This window comes from Rhinatrema bivittatum, chromosome 4 (assembly GCF_901001135.1).
Source record: "Rhinatrema bivittatum chromosome 4, aRhiBiv1.1, whole genome shotgun sequence".
In the NCBI taxonomy this organism is placed as follows: Eukaryota; Metazoa; Chordata; class Amphibia; order Gymnophiona; family Rhinatrematidae; genus Rhinatrema; species Rhinatrema bivittatum.
This window is the reverse complement of record NC_042618.1, coordinates 466,986,248-467,003,121: the sequence shown is the minus strand read 5'-3', so window position 1 is coordinate 467,003,121 and position 16,874 is coordinate 466,986,248. Positions and strand designations below refer to the sequence as shown.

The window sequence follows — 16,874 nt, the reverse complement described above, 5'->3', positions numbered from 1 at the left end:
ACCCCGGATTTTATAAGATACGCGCGACTACGCACGTATCTTATAAAATCCAGCGTACTTTTGAAGATCTACCTCAGTGTCTAATGATCTGAAGTCAGCGAAACAATCACCCCAAGGTCTCTCTCCTGCTCCATGCACATCAGCCCTTCACCCCCCATCGAATACAGTTCTTTCGGATTTCCACACCCCATATATGCATGACTCTGCACTTCTTGGCATTAAATCTCAGCTGCCATATCTTCGACCACTATTCCAGCTTCCTTAAATCCCGTCTCATTCTCTCCACTCCTTCCGGCGGGTCCACTCTGTTGCAGACCTTGGTGTCATCCGCAAAAAGACAAATCTTACCTTCTATCCCGTCCACAATGTCACTCACAAAGATATTGAACAGGACCGTTCCCAACACCGATCCTTGCGGCACTCCGCTCAACACCGTTCTCTCTTCAGAGTAAGTTCCATTTACCATCACACATTGTCTTCTGTCCATCAACCAGTTTGCAATCCAGGCCACCATCTTGGCACTCACTCCCAAGCTTCTCATTTTATTCACAAGCCTCCTGTGCAGTACCATAATCAAAAGCTCTGCTGAAATCCAAGTAGATGACATAGAGCACTCTTCCTCGATCTAAATCCCTAGTCACCCAGTCAAAAAAGTCAAACATTTGTCTGACAGGACCTTCCCCTGGTGTATCCATGCTGCCTCTGGTCCAGCAGTTCTTCTGACTGTAGATAGTTCACTATTCTTTCTTTCAGCAGTGACTCCATTACTTTTCCTACCACAGAGGTGAGGCTAACTGGCCTGTAGTTTCCAGCCTCCTCTCTGTTCCCACTCTTGTGAAGCGGGACCACCACCACTCTTCTCCAATCACTCGGCACCACTCCCGTTTCCAGGGATCTATTTAACAGGTCACACAGCGGACCCGCCAGCACATCTGAGCTCTTTCAGTATCCTTGGATGAACCTCATCAGGCCCCATGGCTTTGTCCACTTTCAGTTTCCCCAGCTCTTCCCATACATTCTCTACTGTAAATGGAGTTACATCTACTCCACTCCCTCCAGTTTCTTGTTAACTAGCGACGGTCCTTCTCCAGGGTCATCTTTAGTGCACACTGAACTGAAGTATGTGTTTAATATTTCTGCAATTTCTTCGTCTCTTTCCATACATTGATCTTTTTCACCTTTCAATTTCACTATACCGCTTTGAACTTTTCTCCTTTCTCTGATGTATCTGAAAAATGTTTTGTCATCTTGCTTTACCTCTTTGGCTATCCTTTCTTCCGCTTGACTTTTTGCCGTCTTGATTACTTTCTTCATCTCCCTCAGTTCCACCAGATATTCTTCTTTGTGCTTCTCCCTTTGGGATCCTTTATATTTCTTGAATGCTGTTCTTTTAGCTTTTGTCAGCCACCTCCTCTGAGAACCAGATAAGTTTCATTTTTCTTTTGCTTTTCTTTACTTTTCTAACATATAGATTAGTTGCCTTGGTAATTGCTCCTTTTATTTTGGTCCATTGTTCCACATTTCTCTTGTTCTCCCAGCCTTCTAAGGTTTATTAATTTTTTCTATACCGTCATCTCAGTAAAATCATCATAACGGTGTACAATGTATCCAAAGCATGAAAATACAATAAAGAATCAATAAAAATAAAACTAAATATAACAGAAGCATCATATTAGTTAAAACAGCATAAAATAATAATAAAATAATCTTTAAAAAATAAGTTAGAAATAAGATCAATAAAATAGATAAAGTGACAAACAGTGCTTGGTTAAAGCTATCCTTGTTTTTATCATTGCGATTCCGCGTAGGCACGCTTAAATAGCCAAGTCTTGAGATCTGCTTTAAATTTTTTTATATCGGCTTGTAGTCATATCCATAGGAAGAGTATTCCATAGTTTTGTACCAGCTATAGAAATTACTCGTTCGCGTACTTGGCTAAGTTGAGCTGATCTGATTGTTGGAACCGTTAGTAGACCGTTATGAGCTGACCGCAGATTTTATTGAGGAACATGTAAACGCATGGAAGTATTTAACCATTCGGTATTGGTACCATATATTATATTATGGATAATGCAGGTCGTTTTGTACTGTATTCGGAAGTTGATTGGTAGCCAGTGCAATGACATAAGTACTGGGGTTATATGGTCAAATTTTCTGTTGCCCGTTAAAACCCGGGCAGCAGCATTCTGCAGTACCTGGAGTGGTCGGATGGAGCTGTGTGGCAGACCCAATAAAAGGGTATTGCAGTAATCAATGTTCAAATATCAGTGCTTGGAGAACTGATCTGAAATCATTTAATTCCAGCAACGGTTTCAATTTTCTTAGAGTTAGCAATTTAAAGAAACCATCTTTTAGTTGCAATATGTTCCAATTTCAGAATCTATTGTAACACCCAAATCTTTGATATATAAGGAAGGTTTAATTTTGGTGTTCTTATCTAGAATCACGGCTGGAAGCTCTTCTTGCCTGCATTTCCTTTCTAAAAGAATTATTTCAGTTTTGTTCATATTAATTATCAGTTTCATATGTCTTAGCAGTTGTTTAATGGTATTTAAATAAACAATTATAATGTTATAAGTTTCTTCAATAGTATCATTAATTGGAACTCGGAAAAATTCACTCCTAGGCCATTTAAAAGATGGCAAATTGGTAAAACATATGTTAAAAAGGGTTGCTGAAAGGGCCAAACCTTGTGGAATTCCTGTTTTCAGGGGAAATTTTATCAGATAAAGTATTTTTTTATTTTTACTTGAAATGACCGATTATCAAGAAAGAATACAAAGCATTTTAAAACAATATCATTAATACCGATTTCATTTAACCATTTTATTAAAACACAATGATAAACTGTATCGAAGGCTGCCGATAAATCTAAAAGAATCAGAAAATAACTTCCACCACAATCAAAGCCTCTTAAAACAGTATCCATTATGGCAATTAAAAGCGTTTGTGTTAAAATTGTTTCTAAAACCAAATTGATTTGGAAATAAAATATTGTTAATCTAGTTCTTCCTCCAGGTACTTCCCCATTTCATCAAAGTCCATGTTTTTGAACTGCAAAACTCAGGTCTTCATGCTTCTTCTCCGTATCCTATTTGTGATATGAAACCATACTGTTCGATGATCACTGGTGCTGAGGTGGGCACCCACCTGGACATTAGAGACATTATCTCCATTAGTGAGGACTAAATAGAGTCTAGCTCCCTTCCTCGTGGGTTCCAGTACCATTTGTTTGAAAAGAGCCCTTGCAGGGCATCCACTATCTCTCTACTATTGTTAGATTCTGCAGATGGGATTCTCCAGTCTACATCCGGCAGATTAAAGTTTCTAACAGTTATCACTTCTCCCTTCTTTCCCATCTTTTGGATGTCTTGAACCAGATCTCTGTCAAGCTCTTCCTTTTGATTTGGAGGCCTGTAAACCACTCCAATAAAAATGGATGCCCCATCTGTTTTTTTTTTAGGTCGGCCCATAGTGATTCTTCTTTGCCCCATCTTCCTTGCAGCTCAGATGCTTGGATATTGTTTCTGACAAAGAGCCATTCCTCCCCCTTTCCTATCCTCTCTGTCCTTCCTCAACAAGTTATAGCCCAGTATTGCCGTATCCCAATCGTGAGATTCTGTGAACCACGTCTCTGTGACAGCAACAACGTCCAAGTCCGCCTCCGCCATTAGGGCTTGCAGATCTGGGATTTTATTGCCCAAACCTCAAACGTTTGTGCTCATAGCTTTCCAGCTTTTCTCGTTCAGGTTACTGCTTTTCCTGGACTCCTTTTGTGGCTTTAGTTGAGTTTTGTTATCCACTTCATCCTTTTCCTTTGCATTTGTGTTTAGGGGGGTGACATTCTAATTTCTTACTGCCACCCCCAGCATCTAGTTTAAATGCCTTATGACATAGGATTTGAATTTATCTCTTAGGATCCTCTTTCCTGCCACAGACAGATGTAAACCATCTTTGACAAACAGCTTTTTACTGTTCCATACATGGCCCCAGCCCCCAATAAAACTTTGTTCCTTACTCCAGGTGAGGCCTCACCAAGGACCTATATAAGACATCACCATCTTTTTCTTACTGGTTATTCCTCTCTCTATGCAGCCCAGCATTCTTCTGGCTTTAGCTATCATCTTGTCACACTGCTTTGCCACCTTCAAATCCCCAGACACTATCACCCCAAGAGCCTTCTCTTGGTCTGTGCATATCCTTTCAGCCCCTATCATATATAGCTCTCTTGAATTACCGCACCCCAGATGCATGACTGCACTTCTTGGCATTGAATCCCAGCTGCCAATCTTCAACTCTTCCAGCTTTCTTAAATCACTTTTCATTCTCTCTACTCCTGCAGGCATTTCCACTGTTGCAGATCTTATCATCCGCAAATATATACTTTACCTTCTATCCCTTCCTCAATATCGCTCAAAGATACTGAACAGAACCGGTCCCACACCGATCCCTCTGGCACTCTGCTTAACATGGCTCCCTCTTCAGAGTAGGTTCCATTTACCATTATATGCTGTCTCCTATCAACCAGTCTGTAATCCACGCCACCACCTTGGCACTCGCTCCCAAGCTTCTCATTTTATTCACAAGCCTATGTGAGACAGTATCAAAAGCTCTGCTGAAATCCAAATAGACCACATCGAGTGCTCTTTTTCGATCCAATTTTCTAGTTACCCAATCAAGAAAATCAGATTTGTCTGACAGGACCTTCCCCTGGTGAATCCATGCTGGCTTGGGTCAAGTAACCCACCATATTGTGTATAGTTCATTATCCTTTCCTTCAGCAGATTCTCCATTAATTTTCACACACCTGTTGAGAAGCACTGGTCTGGGGTACTGATAACCATGGGGTAACCTGCACAGAGCAACAGTTACTACTCTTAACAAAAGGCACGGGATTACTACCTTTAACACAACACAATTTCAACATCAGCTTTGACGGCAGGGGAGAAAAAGGGGAATTGGATTCCGATGTCAAACACCACGGGCCCTAACTTTTATGGTCTGGAGTACTGATACACAGACAGAAGGGAAAAAGCACAGGACTGCTTCTATGACAAAGTCCAAAAGCAAAGTACATCAAGCAGCACGGTCTGAGTTTTCATGGCAGTTACTCATGCAATAAAAATATTGCTAGCAGTAATTTTTTATGGATTTGACAGTTTCTTGTGTTTGATTGTAGATATTACTACCTTTATCATAAGGCTTGGGCACACAGTGGCAGTTACTACTCTTAAGAGAAAACTTGGGGGTTAACCTTTATAATGCGGTAAGCTTCTGTTTAAGATTCAATCCTGGTGTTTGACTGAAAATCAATACAAATGTTTAAAAAAATAATTATAGAGGCTCCGCCTAAGTCTATACGAGAGCAAGCCAGAATAAAGTAACTCAGCACTTGCCCAGGTCATGAGGGGGAAAAAAAAAACAAGACATAACCCAACAAGAGCAGGTTAACACAACAGTCTCTGAGTGGAAACATAACATATACTACTACACCCCCAAAAGAAAAGATCTGAGAACTGAGTATACTAATGCAACCAGAGGACTAACTGAAGTAAACTGTGACAAATCAAGGGAGATTTCAATGAAAAACTTGTAACTTAATCTTGCTAATACCAGTGGCAGCAAAATACAGAATTCTCTGATTAAGATGTACCAGAAGACTGGACATATGTGGTTTCTGGAGACTGAAGTCTCATACAAAAGATTAATGAACCCAAAATAATTTTTTGGCTCAAACTGATTTTGCCCGTTTATTTGCATGAAAATAAAATCCATAGCAACCTGCAGCAATACTGATTTCTTCATCTGTGTTCTTCTCTGAACATCCAATCAAGGATAAATTGTAGGAAAGAATGTCCTGAAACAGCTGTTTTCTGCTCAGAGTGCAATCTCGCATGTGCTGCCTGGTGGGAATAAAAGGGAGAATATCAGAATGACAGACAGGCCCAAAGGGCAGATAAACATGAAATCCGCAAAACCAAAACTAAATGAACTGTTGATAGAACTATTGTAGTTTTGAAGCACTAAGTGAATGGAGACAGGCCTTTCTACCAAGCTAGCTGATCTCCAAATAATAATATAGGCTTGACACATTTTTAACGTGGTGTTTGAGCATGACCAAGTCAAATACGTCCATTATCAAAGTCAATGAAATTCTCCATCTGCATTTTTACCTGAATTAAAACGCTCAAATTCTGCTTGGATAGCAGATACCCAAAATTTCAGTCTGAAATTAAAAGTCTTGTTTGCATCTGTTTATCAAATTATGTGAGATATAATCTCATATAAGGCACTAAACTGAATGACTGTCCTCAGATGTAGTACCTGACCACAGAAAGAGAGGTAGCAGGTTTTCAGTTTTCCATTGTATAATTTGGGTTACCATTGTCCTTGCAGAGGCTATGTACAAAAGTCATCAGCTAAGACTGTCCAACATTACACAATGACAGGCACAAACACTTAAGTTGATCAGGGACAGGGCAACATTGTCAGTCAAACTAGGGAAGTGTCACGGAAGAACCAGAGCAAAGATATACATAGAATCTAAGCAAGCCATGCTTCAGTGGGACTTCTTAGAAAGCTGAAGTGCACTCTTTCCCTGAAAGTTTATCCAACTCCATCTCCAAATCTGTTAGTTTATAAAGGCACTACAAGCCTTTGTATAAGACTGCAGAAAAATATAAAACATTTGCATTCTAGCAATAACATTTTCCCAGTGTGGTATATAAATGATCCCAAACAGTTACTACACATGCACAGGTAGTCTCAGTATTAAAGAACTCTGTAACAACTAATCAGTAGAATGTCAGAGGCTAAAAAGGACTCACCACTGACAATCATCATCATTGCATGTGCCAGTTAGGTCAAAACGACAAAAAACACTTTTTCGGCTCAATCATATTGCTGTAAGATACTGAACTGAGGTAGAGCTTCTCCTTGGTTCGAAAATATGGACTAAACCTAAAAATAAAATTATAAAAAGCAGTTACGGGATAGCATTAGAAACAGAGAACTATGAAAAACAGATTAGGTAAAAACATCTACTGGCTTCTCCAAGAAAAGTAGACAAGATATAAGGGTGTGTATGTGCAAGAGAGAGAGGGAGACTGTATGCAGGTGTGTGAGAGAGAGTGGGACAGGAAGCCTGTGTGAGGGGCTTATTTATTTATTTTTATATACCGACATTCGATCAAGATATCACATCGGTTTTCAGTAAACTGCTGGGTCAAATAAGACATATGCTTATTTCTTACATAATAACTAGAAACAGAATTAATGTCATAGTTTATATATATTTTAACAGAGTAATTGAGAAACTTACAGAATGACAGATTTACATAATAGGTTAGAAGCAATATTAACACAGAGTGTAACTGTACTCTTAGGAATAAGTTGGGAACTTAGAAATTTGCCATTATTGGCAGGAATCAATGTAGTGCATTCTTGGAAATTCTGGGGACGGTAAGATATGGAAGAGGGGGTCAAACTTGGAGTGGAGGGCTGGGAGGTGAAGATTGTGGAAAGGGTTGAGTCTGTAGCAGGAAGGTAAAAATGCTAGAGTAGAGGAGTTAGAGCCTGAGAGGGCAGATTGAAAGGGGTCTGGCCAGGGGAGTAGGGAGAGAAGTTGTAAGAGACAATCTTACAGTACAGTAAGGGAATTCTGCTCAAAATATTTAAAAATGCATCTTTTCTGTATTACATTTTAAATTAATTACTCAAAGATTTATAGTGTTATTTTGACCAATATACAATTTGAAGAATTTTAAAATTTTGCATGCAGAATTCCCTCAGGAATACACTATGATCTCCTGTCTTATACCCACATTCCTTACCCGCCTTCCTCCACAGACCCAGTATATGCAAGAGAATGATTGCTTCCACCCCCACCCCAAGCTATTTGCATGGCTGGCTCCCCCCCCGATAACACTGACTGAAGCACTGATTGCATCGACTTGGGCATCGATGGAATCAACCCAGGCATCGATGGCACTGAAGTGGGCATAGATGGCATCTATGGAATTCATGGAGAGATCAGTGTCATGGATGTAAACATCGATGGCACTGACAGAATCGATGCGGGGATCCATGGCATCAATGGCCAAAAGGGGGGCATCGATGTATGCAGGTATGTGTGAGAGAGTGGGACAGGAAGCCTGTGTGAGGGGCTTATTTATTTTTATATACCGACATTCGATCGAGATATCACATCGGTTTACAGTAAACTGGTGGGTCAAATAAGTCATATGCTTATTTCTTACATAACTAGAAACAGAATTGTCATAGTTGCATTAACCGTGTGAACGATTATTGAATAAAGGTATTAATCACCAGGTAGTAGCCGTCATTCCCGCAAGCTACTCCCATGCCTCTTCTCTTCATTCCCATCCTCCAGGCTTTATGGATCCACAGTGTTTATCCCACGCCCCTTTGAAATCCTTCACAGTTTTGGTCTTCACCACTTCCTCCGGAAGGGTGTTCCAGGCATCCACCACCAGCTCCATCAAGAAATACTTTCTGACATTGGTTCTGAGTCTTCCTCCCTGGAGTTTTAAATCGTGACCCCTGGTTCTACTGGTTTTTTCCAACGGAAAAGGTTTATCATTGACTTTGGATCATTAAAACCTTTCAAGTATCTGAAAGTCTGTATCATATCACCCCTGCTCCTCCTTTCCTCCAGGGTGTACATATTTAGATTCTTCAATCTCTCCTCATAAGTCATTTTATGAAGATCATCCACCTTTTTGGTCGCCCTTCTCTGGACTGCCTCCATCCTGTCTCTGTTCCTTTGGAGATACGGTCTCCAGAACTGAGCACAGTACTCCAGGTGAGGCCTCAAACCAAGGGACCTGTACAAGGGGATAATTACTTCCCTTTTCTTACTCGATATTCCTCTCTCTATGCAGCCCAGCATTCTTCTGGCTTTAGCTATCGCCTTGTCACATAGTGTCTAATGATCTGAAGTCGGCGAAACAATCACCCCAAGGTCTCTCTCCTGCTCTGTGCACATCTGCCCTTCACCCCCCATCGAAACATTTCTTTCAGATTTCCACACCCCATATGCATGACTCTCTACTTCTTGGAATTGAATCTCAGCTGCCATAACTTCGACCACTCTTCCAGCTTCCTTAAATCCAGTCTCATTCTCTCCACTCCTTCCAGCGTGTCCACTCTTTTGCAGCTCTTAGTATCATCAGCAAATAGACAATTTATATTATTCTTCTTATTCCAGTCTATTACTGCTCTCAATTGGAAAGCCGCGTAATACCAAAGCAAAGCAGATTGGGAACTTCCAAGCCTCCTCAAATTTTAGGCTGGAACATTACTAGATGAGAAACCCTAGGAGCTCTATGCCTCTAAGTGAAATCAAAAATCTTCTGCCAAGATCTCAGTATTGGAGAAGAAAAATAAATAGGCAACGTCAAAAATAAACAAACCTTGGTAACATTCATCTTAGCAATTGCAATCCTCCATATAAAGGAAAACCCATATCCATCACATTTGTCCTAGTCTTTCATGATAGTCGCAGTCAATGGCAGATACTTCAACTTAAACAAATTCGCAACACAATTTCTAATTTATACACCCAAATACTTAATTCTTTTACTTAGCCCACTTAAGAGAGAAGTTTAGCTGGATATGTCCAGTATTATGATCTGCGATTGAAACATTCAGGATCTCAGATTTATCCAGATTAACTTTAAAACCTGATACTGCACTGAATTGTTCCATTTCTTGTACAATCCCCACAAGCAACCCAGTATATCATCGCAAATAGAGATAGTTTTAAATGAGCATTTCCGAACTGTGTGCCCATGATATTCAAGGGTCCAAAAACAAGGCAAATGAGAGCAGTGAGAGTGGGCATCCCTGCCTTGTTCCTCAACCCACCACAAAGCTCTCGCCATACCACCCCATTAACTTTGACAGAAGCATGTGGATCTACATATAATTTCCTGACCCATCCCAGAAGAGAAGATCCAAAATGCATTTTCTCCAATGTTTTAAACAGAAAGGGCCAGTGGACCATATCAAACGCTTTTTCTGCATCAATGGTTTAAAGAAGGGAAAGAATTTTCTCTTTCTGATCCACTATGAAGGTGAATATCTAGATACACCTGGAGAGCCTGAACCTTGGAAAGTGTTAACTTTTTACTTTTGCCCTGCTCTCACCCCGGTGACTGTTTCTACAGATACTATTTTGAGATATATGAGCAAGAGAAACTTGTGGGTAGCAAGGAAAACAGAAGTGACAAGCAATACTCATTGTTCCCGTTGGGTGGCAAAAGGCAGAAACTTAGCTATGCGGAGGACCCCGATGCAGACCCCGACTGATGATTTACTTTTGACAAGACAGAAATGAGAATTCCAAAGGGGGAGGCAGATGCTGACGTAGTTGATGAAAGGGATTGGGGAAATAAAATATATGCACGCCAACACATGATGGCATTTATAGTTCACTGTGAACTTTTGTATCACTGCACAAAGAGAAAACGGGGAAATTGGAAAATATATGATAAAAATATAATCAATAGGGATGTAAGGGAGGGAGTGAGTAATGAAACATAGGAAAGATGTGTGTCCTGGCATCATGGAGCAAGGATTTATTACACAAGACATCGTACAAATCAGGTACATAAGGAGGTACAGAAAGCCTGCGAATTTGGGAGAAGGCGAGCATATTTGCTGAGGCATGTGACTACATTATTATGTGACACTCCTTACCTTCTCCCCAAGCTAAATGAATGAGAGAACCGATTTTGGAATATTGCTTTTGGGCTTTTTCAATTATACCTATAGCTGAGCACAAGATTGTGATTATTATACAAATTATACTTATAAAAGAAATGATTATAACTTACTTGTAATAATTTTCATATTGTTACTAATAAACTAATTATAATAATTCTGAATACAAGTCTTTCTCTTCCTAAAAAATATATCTAAAGGTAAAAGAGAAAGGAGACATTTGGGGGGAGGAAAGTTTTATAATTAGCACAAGTAGGGTAAAAGTTCAGTTGGGCTGAACACCACCAAATGTCAACAATTTTACATACATCATCAGCTGCCATTGTGTTGGGTATGAATCCGACCTGATCTGCAGAACCAGCAAGGAGAGGACTGTTCAACCTCTCAGTCAAAACTTTTCCTAGAATTTTAAGGTCTAGATTGATAAGAGAAATGGGCCTGTATGATCCACAGAGTTGTGTCACAACCAGGCTTAGCTGTAACAGTTATACCTGCTAAATTATATCCTTCTAAAAACGATCCCCCATCCCTAATATAAACTTTGCAGCCAGGGAGGGAGCTAATATATGGGAAAAATGTTTATAATAGCTAGCCGTAAATCCATCTAGTCCTGAAGACTTGCCCACTTTCACTACTTTAATAACTTGCAGGATTTCCACAGTATTAATGGCACTATCCAAGTACTGCTATTGATCCAGAGACAAAATTGGTAAAGATAACGAGTTTAAGTATTTATCAACGACCTCCTCAGAAATGGTATCATCTCTGCCATATAATTGTGAGAAAAATTGCGAAAACTGTCTAATAGACAAAGCTGAAGCAATATTACCTCTGGGCATTTTAATCTTAGCAATAAGACTGAGTAATTAGGGATTTCAATCGGCAAGCTAAATACCTTCCTGCCTTCAAAGTGCGCTTGCCTGGTCAATTCTGACTGATGAGCAATGACTTCAGGATCCAACGAGCTGAGCTCATCCCGGGCAATGTTTAATTTCTTAAGTATCAATGGGGATTAAATAGATTTATGGATATTGGATAAGACTAATTTTTTTTCCAAGATACCTCTCAAATTTTCTCTTTTTCATTCTTTTTTATAAGCAGCAAGGGAGATAATCATTCCATGAATCATCGCTTTGGAACAATCCCACACAACTACTGGTGAAATATTCTCCTGGCTGTTAACTCGAAAATACTCCCGTAGTCTTGTCTGCCAACCTGTCACAGAAAGATGAATCTCTTAATAATCATTTAATACCCAGTATCGCTTTCCTGTGTCATAGTTAATGAGATGTATATCAAGCCACATTGTGCATGGTCCAAAACCCTATTCATTATCCCTTTATCTGTCAGAAAGCAGTCAATATGTGAATGGGATTCCATGTGATGCAGGAAAAAAAAAAAGAATAATTTCTGGAGGATGGATGGTACTGACACCATATGTCGACCAAACTCCATCTTTCAATCAGGAACCTCACTCCTTTCAATCCCTAAGTAGTAGTGTGGGAATTATCCATGAAGGGTACCCTGGTGAATTAAAGTCCCACCACAATGAACATCCCCTCAGCACAGGATCACAATAAGTGTTCCAAGGACTCTAAAGGATTCTTCGTTTTGACTGGGGGCATATATATTAACAATAGAACATAAGAACATGCCATACTGGGTCACACCAAGGTTTCATCAAGCCCAGCATCCTGTTTCCAACAGTGGCCAATCCAGGCCATAAGAACCTGGCAAGTACCCAAAAAACTAAGTCTATTCAATGTTACCGTTGCTAGTAATAACAGTGGCTATTTTCTAAGTCAACTTAATTAATAGCAGGGTAATGGACTTCTCCTCCAAGAACTTATACAATCCTTTTTTAAACACAGCTATACTAACTGCACTAACCACATCCTCTGGCAACAAATTCGAGTTTGTGCATTGAGTAAAAAAGAACTTTCTCCGATTAGTTTTAAATGTGCCACACGCTAACTTCATGGAGTGCCCCCTAGTCTTTCTACTATCCGAAAGAGTAAATAACAGATTCACATCTACCCGTTCCAGACCTCTCATGATTTTAAACACCTCTATCATATCCCTTCTCAACAGTCTCTTCTCCAAGCTGAAAAGTCCTACCCTCTTTAGTCTTTCCTCATAGGGGAGCTGTTCCATTCCCTTTATCATTGTGGTCGCCTTTCTCTGTACCTTCTCCATCGAAATTATATCTTTTTTGAGATGCGGCGACCAGAATTGTACACAGTATTCAAGGTGCGGTCTCACCATGGAGCGATACAGAGGCATTATGACATTTTCCGTTTTATTCACCATTCCCTTTCTAATAATTCCCAACATTGTTTGCTTTTTTGACTGCCACAGCACACTGAACCGACGATTTCAATGTGTTATCCACTATGATGCCTAGATCTCTTTCTTGGGTTGTAGCACCTAATATGGAACCTAACATTTTGTAACTATAGCATGGGTTATTTTTCTTGCACTTACCCACATTAAATTTCATCTGCCATTTTGATGCCCAATTTTCCAGTCTCATAAGGTCTTCCTGCAATTTATCACAATCTGCTTGTGATTTAACTACTCTGAACAATTTTGTATCATCTGCAAATTTGATTACCTCACTCGTCGTATTTCTTTCCAGATCATTTATAAATATATTGAAAAGGAAGGGTCCCATTACAGATTCCTGAGGCACTCCCGTCCACTGCCCACTCCCTTCCACTGAGAAAATTGTCCATTTAATCCTACTCTGTTTCCTGCCTTTTATTTATTTATTTATTTATTTATTGTTTTTGTTATACCGAGTTTCATGATAGGCATCACATCAACCCGGTTTACAAATAAATTTAGCCAGTTTGCAATCCACGAAAGGACACCACCACCTATCCCATGACTTTTTACTTTTCCTAGAAGCCTCTCATGAGGAACTTTGTCAAATGCCTTCTGAAAATCCAAGTATACTACATCTACCGGTTCACCTTTATTCACATGTTTAACAACTCCTTCAAAAATGTGAAGCAGATTTGTGAGGCAAGACTTGCCTTGGGTAAAGCCATGCTGACTTTGTTCCATTAAACCATGTCTTTCTATATGTTCTGTGATTTTGATGTTTAGAACACTTTCCACTATTTTTCCTGGCACTGAAGTCAGGCTAACCGGTCTGTAGTTTCCCGGATCGCCCCTGGAGCCCTTTTTAAATATTGGGGTTACATTAGCAATCCTCCAGTCTTCAGGTACAATGGATGATTTTAATGATATGTTACAAATTTTTACTAATAGGTCTGAAATTTCATTTTTTAGTTCCTTCAGAACTCTAGGGTGTATACCATCCGGTCCAGGTGATTTACTACTTTCAGTTTGTCAATCAGGCCTACCACATCTTCTAGGTTCACCGTGATTTGATTCAGTCCATCTGAATCATTGCCCATGAAAACCTTCTCCAGTACGGGTACCTCCCCAACATCCTCTTCAGTAAACACTGAAGCAAAGAAATCATATAATCTTCTCTAAGTGCCCCTTTAACCCCTCGATCATCTAACGGTCCAACTGACTCCCTCACAGGCTTTCTGCTTCGGATATATTTTAAAAAGTTTTTACTGTGAGTTTTTGCCTCTACAGCCAACTTCTTTTCAAATTCTCTCTTAGCCTGTCTTATCAATGTCTTACATTTAACTTGCCAACGTTTATGCATTATCCTATTTTCTTCTGTTGGATCCTTCTTCCAATTTTTGAATGAAGATCTTTTGGCTAAAATAGCTTCTTTCACCTCCCCTTTTAACCATGCCGGTAATCGTTTTGCCTTCTTTCCACCTTTCTTAATGTGTGGAATACATCTAGACTGTGCATCTAGAATGGTATTTTTAACAATGACCACGCCTCTTGCACATTTTTTACTTTTGTAGCTGCTCCTTTCAGTTTTTTTCTAACAATTTTTCTCATTTTATCAAAGTTTCCCTTTTGAAAGTTTAGCACAAGAGCCGTGGATTTGCATACTGTTCCTCTTCCAGTCATTAAACCAAATTTGATCATATTATGATCACTATTGCCAAGCGGCCCCACCACCATTACCTTTCTCACCAAGTCCTGTGCTCCACTGAGAATTAGATCTAAAATTGCTCCCTCTCTCATCGGCTCCTGAACCAATTGCTCCATAAAGCTATCATTTATTCCATCCAGGAATGTTCTCTCTCTAGCGTGTCCCGATGATACATTTACCCAGTCAATATTGGGGTAATTGAAGTCTAACAAAATTATATTAAGGAGAGTCAACACAGTAACCCGATAGGAAAACTGTTAAAAAAAAGGGGGAACTGATCTTTAATTCAAAATATTGCCTATAGTGACGGTGTCATCAAGCCAGACATTGTGATTCAAACCCAAATCCAACCGGACTTCTAATCATTCACCATCACTTGAAGAACTCTTTAATTATTTTTATATGAACGTTTTCATATAAAAATAATTAAAGAGTTCTTCAAGTGATGGTGAATGATTAGAAGTCCGGTTGGATTTGGGTTTGAATCACAATGTCTGGCTTGATGACACCGTCACTATAGGCAATATTTTGAATTAAAGATCAGTTTCCCCCTTTTTTTACGGTAATTGAAGTCTCCCATTATTACTGCACTACCAATTTGGTTAGCTTCCCTAATTTCTCTTAGATTTCACTGTCCGTCTCACCATCTTGACCAGGTGGACGGTAGTATACTCCTATCACTATAGTCTTCCCCGACACACAAGGGATTTCTACCCATAAAGATTCAATTTTGTATTTAGTCTCATGCAGGATGTTTATCCTGTTGGACTCTATGCCATCCCGGACATAAAGCGCCACACCGCCTCCCGGGTGCTCCTCTCTGTCATTGCGATATAATTTGTACCCCGGTATAGCACTGTCCCATTGGTTATCCTCCTTCCACCATGTCTCTGAGATGCCAATTAAGTCTATGTCATCATTCACTGCTATACATTCTAATTCTCCCATCTTACTTCTTAGACTTCTGGCTTTAGCATACAAACATATCAAAGTTTGTTTTTTGTTTGTATTTTCATTCTGCTTTTTAACTGATAGAGATAAGTTAGAATTTTTTAGTTCAGGTGAGTTTTTAGTTACAGGCACTTGAACTATTTTTCTTATTATTGGAACCTCACTGTCGGGATGCCCTAATTCTAATGCATATGTATCCTTTGAAGATACCTCTCTCTGAATCATGCGCTATTGAGCGACTGTCAGCTTTCCCCTTTGTTCTAGTTTAAAAGCTGCTCTATCTCCTTTTTAAAGGTTAGCGCCAGCAGTCTGGTTCCACCCTGGTTAAGGTGGAGCCCATTCCTTCGGAAAAGACTCCCCCTTCCCCAAAAGGTTTCCCAGTTCCTAACAAACCTGAATCCCTCTTCCTTGCACCATCGTCTCATCCACCTCCTGATGAAACTTTCAAGAGCAGGTACCTGCCTTTAGTGTCTGCATAGTGATATAAAAGCTCATGTACAAAGTTTGTGAGAGAAATATGCAAACCCCAGTATATTTCCCTTTTTTGGAACTGGATGCAAAATATCTAATTAAGGAATTCCCATCAAGTACTTATATCTCTTTTTCAAATGAGTTTCCTGTAACATTGCCATGGAGGCTCTATGGAGACAGTTCTTGAAATAGAAGCTGCTCTCTGGGAGTGTTGAGACTCAATAGTAAGAGAGAATACGAACAGATGACATGGAAATTTCCTCTCCATCTATCCCCCCCCCCACTCTCAGACACTTTGCTCAATGTAACTTCCAAATAAAACTCCTCTAGAGTACTAAAAATGAACTGCTCCCATTATAGCTCCATTTTCCTTTCCCACTAAGATTTCCTGAATTATCCCACCCCCCACACACATGATTTGCTAACTGTAAGCAGATCCCACTGCCTCATGCTGGGAGAGTTTACCAATCCAACATGAACCTTCAATAAGCCCCTCTCCAATATGACAAACATATGACCACATTACAAGTGCCTTCTTATATAGTGAATTTCAGTAGATGCCAACACAAGGCTGAAAGAGAAGAAAAAAATCCCAAACATAATACTGCAATAGGTTTCAGTAATATGCACGAGTATACTGGTCCAGTAAACTTTTATGAATACCCGTCATGCT

General features: G+C 39.8%; 1 protein-coding gene across 1 annotated transcript in view; it reads right to left on the bottom strand.

The window, feature by feature from the left end:
- Positions 1-16,874, bottom strand: part of ZFC3H1 (zinc finger C3H1-type containing) — a 220,457-nt gene that overhangs the window by 107,182 nt on the left and 96,401 nt on the right. The window contains 3 exon segments of the mRNA XM_029597179.1: positions 5,782-5,903; positions 6,828-6,877; positions 6,879-6,960. Of these exon segments, the coding sequence (XP_029453039.1) occupies positions 5,782-5,903; positions 6,828-6,877; positions 6,879-6,960 (254 nt within the window).